The sequence below is a fragment of the Meleagris gallopavo genome, unplaced genomic scaffold (assembly GCF_905368555.1).
Source record: "Meleagris gallopavo unplaced genomic scaffold, MGAL_WU_HG_1.1 scaffold_9, whole genome shotgun sequence".
Lineage (NCBI taxonomy): Eukaryota > Metazoa > Chordata > Aves > Galliformes > Phasianidae > Meleagris > Meleagris gallopavo.
This window is the reverse complement of record NW_028147023.1, coordinates 119,966-129,749: the sequence shown is the minus strand read 5'-3', so window position 1 is coordinate 129,749 and position 9,784 is coordinate 119,966. Positions and strand designations below refer to the sequence as shown.

At 66.2% G+C, this 9,784-nt stretch overlaps 1 protein-coding gene and 1 pseudogene across 1 annotated transcript; both read left to right on the top strand.

The window, feature by feature from the left end:
• The first annotated feature begins 314 nt into the window (after positions 1–314).
• QTRT1 (queuine tRNA-ribosyltransferase catalytic subunit 1) lies at positions 315–5,360 on the top strand. Its single transcript, XM_085215227.1, is given in 11 exon segments — positions 315–765; positions 1,103–1,171; positions 1,267–1,342; positions 1,345–1,401; positions 2,151–2,229; positions 2,838–2,953; positions 3,390–3,528; positions 4,283–4,358; positions 4,455–4,564; positions 4,917–5,001; positions 5,141–5,360. Coding segments are annotated over 11 exon segments (1,191 nt in total). The 5' UTR covers positions 315–528; the 3' UTR covers positions 5,288–5,360.
• A 1,516-nt stretch (positions 5,361–6,876) lies between these two features.
• LOC146541964 (uncharacterized) lies at positions 6,877–8,748 on the top strand (annotated as a pseudogene).
• The last annotated feature ends 1,036 nt before the right edge of the window (positions 8,749–9,784 follow it).

Here is a 9,784-nt window from a genome sequence, read left to right as displayed (position 1 = left end):
CGCGCCCATCCCCTCCTCAGATGCCCGTTCCGCCGTCCCATTGGTGGAGACATCTGCCGCTCCACAAAGCGAGCCAATCGCTGCCGGAGCGCCACACCCGCCGCTCTCCTCCCGCCCTCTTTCTCATTGGACAGAACGCCCGCCACTCTGCAGCTTACCCAACCCAGACGGAGCGAGGAAGGATCGCGAGTAATGATACGTCAAGCACGTTGTCAATCACGAGATCGAGCAGTTGATTGGCCCGTGGAACAGGAAGAGGAATTCTGTCAGGGCTGGGAGTCCTAGAGGGGGAAGAGGAGGGGGCAGGCGGTCTGGGGGCACAGGGGCAGAAGGAGCGCCCCCCATCCGAGGTCGCGGCCCAACATGGCGCCCACCGTTGCTATGAGTTACGCCAACTTCCGGCGCGTATTGTCCGCATTTAAGGCAACTTCCGGTGTGGTGGGCGGAAACGCCGTTCACGTGACCAGAAGCGACGCCAGAAGGGCGGCCGGAAGCGATGCCGGAAGCACGGTGTAACGCGGTCTCAAGATGGCGGCGCCCAGCGGGACCGGCGCGGGGAGGGCTTCGCTGCTGCGGGTGGTGGCGGAGTGCGGGCAGAGCATGGCGCGGGCGGGGGAGCTGCTGCTGCCGCACGGAACCGTGCCCTGCCCCGTCTTCATGCCCGTGGGGACGCGCGGCACCGCCAAAGGAATCACGGCGGAGCAGCTGCGGGCGTTGGGCTGCGGGCTGTGCCTGGGGAACGCTTATCACCTCGGGGCGGCGCCGGTGAGCGGGGCGGGGCCTGGGAGGGGGCGGGGCGGGGAGAGGAAGGGAGAGGCGCGGGAAATGGAGGGGGGCAGCGCGCTGTAGCCCCGCCCACCTGCAGGAGCTCAGCCCGTGGCCACGCCCACAGCGCGGCAACGCACGCCCGAGGCCACGCCCACTTGAACAAACCACGCCCCCATCGCAAAGCCACGCCTCCGGGCGCGTGGGACCACGCCCCGTGTGTCCAGGCCACGCCTCCAAACTCCAGGCCCCGCCCCTCAATGGGACACCAACCCCCCCCCTCAAACCCCTCTTTTAATTATCCCAATTAACGCAATTAATCGCTCTCCCCTCGCAGGGCCCCGAGGTGGTGGAGCGTGCGGGGGGGCTGCACGGCTTCATGGGGTGGTCCCGCAATCTGCTGACGGTGAGAGGCTGAGAGACCCCCCCCCAAAGCCCCATCCCCAAAGACCCCCCCCCAATTCCCACCCCCCCTAATTAACCCCCCGCTAATTACCCCAGGACAGCGGCGGGTTCCAGATGGTTTCCCTGTCTGCTCTCTGCGAGGTGTCGGAGGAGGGGGTTCGCTTCCGCCCCCCCACGGCCCCGAAATGCTGCTCAGCCCCGAAAGAGCCATGGGGCTGCAGAACGCGCTGGGTGAGCCCCATAGGGAGCCCCATAGAGACCCCGCAGGGACTCCATGGCTGCCCCATAGGGAGCCCCATAGAGACCCCACAGAGACTCCATGGCTGCCCCATAGAGACCCCGGAAAGACCCCACAGAGACTCCTTGGCTGCTCCATAGGGACCCCATAGGGACCACATGGCTGCCCCATAGATATCCCACAACTGCCCCATGGCCGCCCCACGGCGTTGGGAGAGAGGACGTGGGCCTCCCTACAGCTGTCCCACAGTGCTGAGAGGAGGGGGTGATGGGGCCGCCCCATAGATGTGGGGTGAGGGGACGTGGGGGTGATGGGGCCGCCCCATAGATGTGGGGTGAGGGGGCGTGGGGGTTATGGGGCCACCCTATAGATGTGGGGTGAAGGGACGTGGGGGTGATGGGGCCGCCCCATAGATGTGGGGTGAGGGGACGTGGGGGTGATGGGGCCGCCCCATAGATGTGGGGTGAGGGGACGTGAGGGTGATGGGGCCGCCCCATAGATGTGGTGTGAGGGGACGTGGGGGTGATGGGGCCGCCCCATAGATGTGGGGTGAGGGGACGTGGGGTGATGGGGCCGCCCCATAGATGTGGGGTGAGGGGACGTGGGGGTGATGGGGCCGCCCCATAGATGTGGGGTGAGGGGGCGTGGGGGTGATGGGGCCACCCCATAGATGTGGGGTGAGGGGACGTGGGGGTGATGGGGCCGCCCCATAGCGCTGTGGGGCTGCCCCACATCCCGGCAGGAGCCGACATTGTGATGCAGCTGGACGACGTGGTGAGCAGCACGGAGACGGGGCCGCGGGTGGAGGAGGCCATGCTCAGGTGGGACCCCTGCTAATTAGGGCCTTCATGCTAATTAGGGCCTTCATGCTAATTAGGGCCTTCATGCTAATTAGGGCACCCCAATTAGGGGATTCGTCTTATCAGGGATCTTCCACCAATGAAAGACCTCCCCCAATTAGGGACCACCCCATAGCAGTGGGGCGCCCCATAGCAGTGCAGCCCCATATCGCTGTGCCCCATAGATGTGAGGCACCCCACAACAGTTCACCCCATAGCAGCTCACCCCATAGATGTGGGGCATCCTATAACAGTGGGGCACCCCACAGCAGCTCAGCTCCCCCCATAGCAACTCCCCCCATAGCAGCTCCCCCCACAGCAGTGGGGCGCCTCACAGCAGCTCAGCTCCCCCCACAGCAGTGGGGCGCCCCACAGCAGCTCAGCTCCCCCCACAGCAGTGGGGCGCCCCACAGCAGCTCAGCTCCCCCCACAGCAGTGGGGCGCCCCACAGCAGCTCAGCTCCCCCCACAGCAGTGGGGCGCCCCACAGCAGCTCAGCTCCCCCCATAGCAGTGGGGCGCCCCACAGCAGCTCAGCTCCCCCCATAGCAGTGGGGCGCCCCACAGCAGCTCACCCCATGCCGTGCCGCAGGTCGGTGCGCTGGTTGGATCGCTGCATCGCAGCCCACGGCCGCCCCACGGAGCAGCAGCTCTTTGCCATCATCCAGGGGGGGCTCAGCCCCACCCTGCGCCGCCACTGCCTCGCAGGTACCGCCTGCCCCACGGCTGCCCCACGGCTGCCCTAAACCAGCCCTATACCTGCCCTGTATCTGTCTCACAGCTGCCCTAAATCTGCCCTATATTTGCCATACGACTGCCCCACATCTGCTCTAAATCTGCCCTACATCTTCCACACAGCTGCCCTACATTTGCCCAAATCTGCCCCACAGCTGGTGCCCGTGTCCCACGCTGCCCCACGCCTGCCCTATATTCACCCTATAACTGCCCCGCAGCTGCCCTATATTCGCCCTACATCTGCCCCACATTGCCCCACGGCTGCTGCCCGTGCCCCGTGCTGCCCCACATCCCCACTTCCTCTCTCTGCCCCACAACTCCTCTTTTTGCCCCATTTCCTCCCTGCTTCCGCCCCATTTCTGCCCTCCTTTCCCCCCACTTTCCCCCCCCTCCCCCCCGCTTCCTGCAGAGATGACCCAGCGGGACGTTCCGGGTTTCGCCATCGGGGGTCTCAGTGGGGGGGAGGACAAGGAGCTTTTTTGGCGGACGGTGAAGTTCAGCACCGAGCGGCTGCCGCGCCAGAAACCGCGGTACCTGATGGGAGTGGGGTGAGCAGCTGCGCTTGGGGTGCTGGGGGCTGCTATGGGGCAGTGTGGGGTGGTGTGGGGTGCTATGGGGTGCTGAGGGGCAGTGTGGGGTGCTATAGGGTGCTGTAGGGCCGTGTGGGGTGGTGTGGGGTGCTATGGGGTGCTGAGGGGCAGTGTGGGGTGCTATAGGGTGCTGTGGGGCGCTGAGGGGCAGTGTGGGGTGCTATAGGGTGCTGTAGGGCCGTGTGGGGTGGTGTGGGGTGCTATGGGGTGCTGAGGGGCAGTGTGGGGTGCTATAGGGTGCTGTGGGGTGCTGTGGGGCAGTGTGGGGTGCTATAGGGTGCTATAAGGCAGTGTGGGGTGCTGTAGGGTGCTGTAGGGCCGTGTGGGGTGCTATAGGGCAGTGTAGCATGCTATGGGGTGCTATAGGGCGCTATGGGGTGCTGTAGGGCAGTGCGAGGTGCTCGGGGTGCTGTGGGGCGGTGTGGGATGCTGTAGGGTGATGAGGAGCACCATGGGGCAATGTGGGGTGGTGTGGTGCGCTATAGGGTGGTGATGAGGGGCGCTGTGGGGCGCTATGGGGTGAGGAGGCGTGCTATGGGACGCTATGGGGTGAGGAGGGGTGCTATGGGGCAGTGCGGTTGTGAGGGGACAAATTCCAATCCCTGGTGGGTGTGTGTCTATGGGGCAGAGATCTATGGGGCACAGGGTGGGGGGATGTGGATCTGTGGGGCTCAGATCTGTGGGGCCCGGATCTCTGGGTCCCGCCCCACAGCTACGACACGGACCTGGTGGTTTGCGTGGCGCTCGGCTGCGATATGTTTGACTGCGTCTTCCCCACACGGACAGCGGTAAGGGGGGGGCAGATCTATGGGGCAGATGGGGGGGGCAGATCTGTGGGGCAGATCGGGGGTTCCCTTCCCGCCCCCACCCCCTTCTCCCCACAGCGCTTCGGGTCGGCGTTGGGCCCCTGGGGGTCCCTGCAGCTGAAGAACCGGCAGTTTGCGAAGGATTTCCGCCCCATTGATGAGGAGTGCGACTGCCCCACATGTCAGCGGTGCGCTGGGGGGCTCAGATCTGGGGGACACGGAGCTGGGGGGCTGAACTCTATGGAGGCGTGGATCTATGGGGCGCGGATCTGTGGGGCTGAGAGCTGTGGGGCGCAGCTGATTGGGACACTGATCTATGGAGTTCAAAGCTACGGGGCAGGGCTCTATGGGGCAGGGCTCTATGGGGCAGGGCTCTATGGGGCTCAGATCTATGGGGCAGGGCTCTATGGGGCTCAGATCTATGGGGCAGGGCTCTATGGGGCAGGGCTCTAAGGGGCTCAGATCTATGGGGCAGGGCTCTAAGGGGCTCAGATCTATGGGGCAGGGCTCTATGGGGCGCTGACCCCCATCTCCCCACAGGCACAGCCGCGCGTTCCTCCATGCGTTGCTGCGCTCCGACCCCGCGGCGCTGCACCACATCACGGTGCACAACATCGCCTACCAGGTGGGATCCGTGGGGCGGGGATCCGTGGGGCGGGGATCCGTGGGGGACAGATCTCTGGGGCTCAACTCTGTGGGGGTGTGGATCCATGGGGCGCAGCTCTGTGGGTCGTGACCCCTCCTGCCCCCCCTTCGCCCCACAGCTGCGGTTGATGCGGGCGATGCGGGACAGCATCGTGGGGCGGCGCTTCCCCGCCTTCGTGCGGGATTTCATGCGGCGCCGCTACGGGGCGAATCCCCCCTCGTGGGCGGAGGAGGCGCTGCGCTCCGTCGGCATCGAACTGAGCTGAGGGGGGGGCGATCCGTGAGACCCCCCCCAAAATAAACCTCCCCGCCCCGTTGGGGGATGGGCGATGTTTGTAACGTCGGCGGTGGTGGTTATTGGGGGGGGGGGCGGAAATGGGGGGAACACAAATGGGGTGGGGGGGGGCCTCAATGGGGGCTGAGGGGCAGAGATGGGGCGGGGGGGGACAGAATTGGGGCTGGGGGGGCACAAGTGGGGCGGGGGAGAGAGGAAAGGAGGGGGGTTGAGGAGCGCAAATGGGGCCGCGGGGACAGAATTGGGGTTGGGGCCACAGATGGGGCGGGGGGCATCAATGGGACCGGGGGGTTTGGGGGGGGGGAACCAATGGGGTGGGCGGTTGGGGGGGGGGGGGGCAGACGGACGCTGCCGCCGCTCCGCTTCCGGCATTCATTGCCCGCCGGCCGGGTCGGAACCGCAGCGCCGCCAACGGGGCTCAGCGCGGCCCGGCGCTGCCATTCATCGCCACATCTCGGCCATTCATCGCCCGTTCATCCGCTTCGTCCCTTCATTCATCCCTTCCCGTCCCTCATTCATCCCTTCCCGTCCTTCATTCATCCCTTCCCGTCCTTCATTCATCCCTTCCCGTCCTTCATTCATCCCTTCCCGTCCTTCATTCATCCCTTCCCGTCCTTCATTCATCCCTTCCCGTCCTTCATTCATCCCTTCCCGTCCTTCATTCATCCCTTCCCGTCCTTCATTCATCCCTTCCCGTCCTTCATTCATCCCTTCCCGTCCTTCATTCATCCCTTCCCGTCCCTTCATTCACCCGTTCCCTCCATTCACTCTCATTCCCGTTCGGTGACGCCGCCGCTGTCGCAGCCACACCCCCCCCCCTTGGGAGTGGGGGTCATTATGGGGGCACGGATCTGTGGGGTGGGGTTTGGGGTCCTTATGGGGCTCAGATCTGTGGGGTGGGGGTCATTATAGGGCACAGATGTGTGGGGCAGGGTTTGGGGTGGGGGTGGTCGTGGGGGCACAGATCTATGGGGGGGTCATTATGGGGCAAAGATCTGCGGGGTGGGGTTGGGTTTGGGGTGGGGGGCAGCGTCACTGCAGGAACTGAGCGCTGCAGGAGTGGCCACAGTGCGAACAGGTGGGCACTGGGAGGAACTGGGAGAGACTGGGGGGACTGGCAGGGGATTGGGAAGTACTGGGAGCTGCACATGGGTCAAACCGGGGGGAACTGGGAGCGCTGGGAGTCGTTACTGGGATTGAGTGGGAAGAAATGGAGAGAACTGGGGGGGTGCTGGGGGCTGCAGGTGGGGTGAACTGGGAGTGGGGGAGAGCCGGGAGCTGAGCCTGGGGGGAACTGGGAGAGCTGAACTGGGAGAACTGGGAGCCCCCACGTGGGGACCCCTGAGGGGTCGAGTGCCCCCACTGTGTCCCATTGTCCCCCGTTGTGCCCCACTGTGTCCCACTGTCCCCACTGTGGGGGAACTGTGGGCGCTGGGTGCTGGTGTGGCTCTGGGTTTTGGGGCACCGATGGTTGGGTGCTGGTTGGTTCCCACTGCCGCCATTGGTTCCCTTCGGTTCCGTTTGTTTCCATTGGTTCCCACGGGATCGCATTGATTCCATTGGCTCCCATTGCTGCCCTCAGTTCCCATTGGTTCATTGCTGCCCTCAGTTCCTATTGGCTCCCATTGCTGCCCCTCAGTTCCCATTGGCTCCCATTGCTGCCCCTCAGTTCCCATTGGCTCCCATTGCTGCCCCTCAGTTCCCATTGGCTCCCATTGCTGCCCCTCAGTTCCCATTGGCTCCCATTGCTGCCCCTCAGTTCCCATTGGCTCCCATTGCTGCCCCTCGGTTCCCATTGGCTCCCATTGCTGCCCCTCGGTTCCCATTGGCTCCCATTGCTGCCCCTCAGTTCCCATTGGCTCCCATTGCTGCCCCTCAGTTCCCATTGGCTCCCATTGCTGCCCCTCAGTTCCCATTGGCTCCCATTGCTGCCCCTCGGTTCCCATTGGCTCCCACTGCTGCCCCTCGGTTCCCATTGGTTCCATTGCTGCCCCTCGGTTCCCATTGGTTCCATTGCTGCCCCTCGGTTCCCATTGGCTCCCCCAGGTTCTGCCACGCGCTGGCCCGGCTCAGCTCAGCTCCCCGCGGTGCTGTTGGCGCTGTTGGCGGTTGGGTTCTGTGGCACCACCGCAACCCCCCCGCCCCCCCGGTCTTCCAGCGGCTCCCGGCGCCGCCGACCACGCGCCACCCCCGCATCCCCCGCAGCCCCGGCCGCACCGCTTCCTCCCCAACGAGCGCCGCGGCTCCCGGCCGCCGTTCCTGGTCCCGCTGGTGGCCTCGCAGCCGTCGGACGCGGGGGGCCGCGCCGCCATCCGCCGCACGTGGGGCTCGGAGCTGGCGGTGCCCGGCGTCCCCGCGGTGCGGCCGTTCGTCACCGGCGTTCGGCGCGGAGGCGGGACGGCTGCTGGCGGAGGACGACCTGCGGCAGGACTTCGGGCACAGCACCGCGCCCTGACCCTGAAGACGCTGACGGTGCTGCAGGTCCCGGCACCGCTACGTGCTGAAGGCCGCTCCGACGTCTTCCTCAACGTCGCCTTCCCGGTGCCCGCGTCCTCCGGCCCCCCCGCCCCCCGCTTCGCCCTCGGTTACGTCTACCGGGCCGCTGCGGGACCCCGGGTTCGAGTGGTTCGCGCCGCCCCAGGTTCACCCCCAGTCCCGTCCCCCCCGCGCTGCGCCGGCCCCGCTTACGTCCCGTCCGGCGGCGTTCGGCGCGGCTCAGCGGCTGCCGCCGCTCGACACGGAGGACGCCTTCGTGGGGGTCCGCCTGCGGTCCTCGGGGGTCGCGGTCACCGACGGCCCCCCCGCACCTTCAACGTGGTGCGGCTGCCCTACGAGCGCCGCCGCTTCAGCCGCGCCGTCGTGGTTCATCGCTACGAGCCGCGGGAGGCGCTGAGGATCTGGCCGCACTTCAAGGCTGAGAATCGGACGTGGCCGCCGTGGGAGGGGCGGGACGTGTAGGGTGGGGGGACCCACAGGGATGGGATGGGACCCATAGCGGTATGATGGGATCGTAGGGGAGAGGCGAGACCCGCAGGGATGGGATGGGAGCCGTAGGGACAGAGTGGGACCCGTCGGAATGGGGTGGAACACGTAGGGGAGAGGTGGAACCCATAGGGTGGGGGGGGACCCACGAGGGTGGGGTGCGACCCATGGAGGCACAGTGGGACCCATAGGGCCGCCTGCCCCATAGGGCTGTGCGCCCCACAGAGTCACACCATCACCCGTGGGAACGTCCCCGATGTCCCCCCATGAGGTGACCCCATTGGGGCAGCCCCCTCCCCCCCCACCCAGGTGCCCCTCCGCCCACCCCCCCAATTCACAGTCAGCACCCCTGAGCCCCCGCCCCCCGCCGAGACTCTCCTCCCCACCTCAGGAACCCCATCGCGTTCGTTAATTAACGGAGCCATTGATTGTAATTAAAGGGCTGAGCTGAGCCAGCAGCATCACCTGTCCCTGGGACTCCTTTCTGTGTGGGGTGGGGGCACCTCTATGGGGCGGGGGACACATCTGTGGGGCTGGGGGCACAGCTATGGGGCCGAGGATACCTCCATGGGGCCGGGGACACCTCTGTGAGATCGGTGGCATTCTATGGGGCTGGGGGCACAGCTGTGGGGCTGGGGACACCCCTATGGGTTTGGTGTCCCCAGATTCGGCCCTGGCTCAAACACAGCAGCTGTGGGGCGGCCAGGGGTCAGCAGTGGGGCAGCTTTGGGGCGCGGCTGGCGCAGACCAGGGGTTCGTTAACCCCCGGGGTTTAATTGTTCCCGAAGTCGGCAAACAAAGGTGGGACGCAGCGCGGGGTCACGGCGCCTCCGCAGCCCTGCAGGGACCCACAGCTCCGCCCCACAGCTCCACTTCCCCGCCCCGTCCCCAGTTGTCCCCCAGCTGTGTCCCATTATTCCACAGCTGCTCCCAGTTGTGCCCCAGTTGTCCCCTGCTTGACCCCCATCGTCCCACAGTTGCACCCCAGGAGCTGAACGGGAACCCAGAGAAACCGCCCAGAGAGGAAGGGGGGGGATGGGGGGGATGAGGGGGTGGGGGGCCGTGGGAACGCAGGGGCCGGTGAGGTGTGGGGCTGCACGGTGACACCGTGGGTCACGGTGGGTGACAGCGCTGGCAGCTGTGATGGTGGAGGGACCCCAGGGTGTGGGGGCAGGATGACCCCATAGGGGCAGCGTCAGGGACCCCATGGGTGCAGTTGGTGACCCCACAAATGTAGCATTGGTGACCCCATGGGTGTGGGTCAGGATGACCCCATAGACGCGGTGCCAGTGACCCCATGGGGGCCGTGTTGGTGACATGATGGGTGCTGCTGACCCCACAGGTATAGGGTTGGTGACCCCATGGGTGTCGGGTTGGTGACCCCATGGGTGCGGGGTTGGTGACCCCAGGGGTGCGGGGTTGGTGACCCCATGGGTGCGGGGTTGGTGACCCCATGGGTGTGGGGTTGGTGACCCCATGGGTGTCG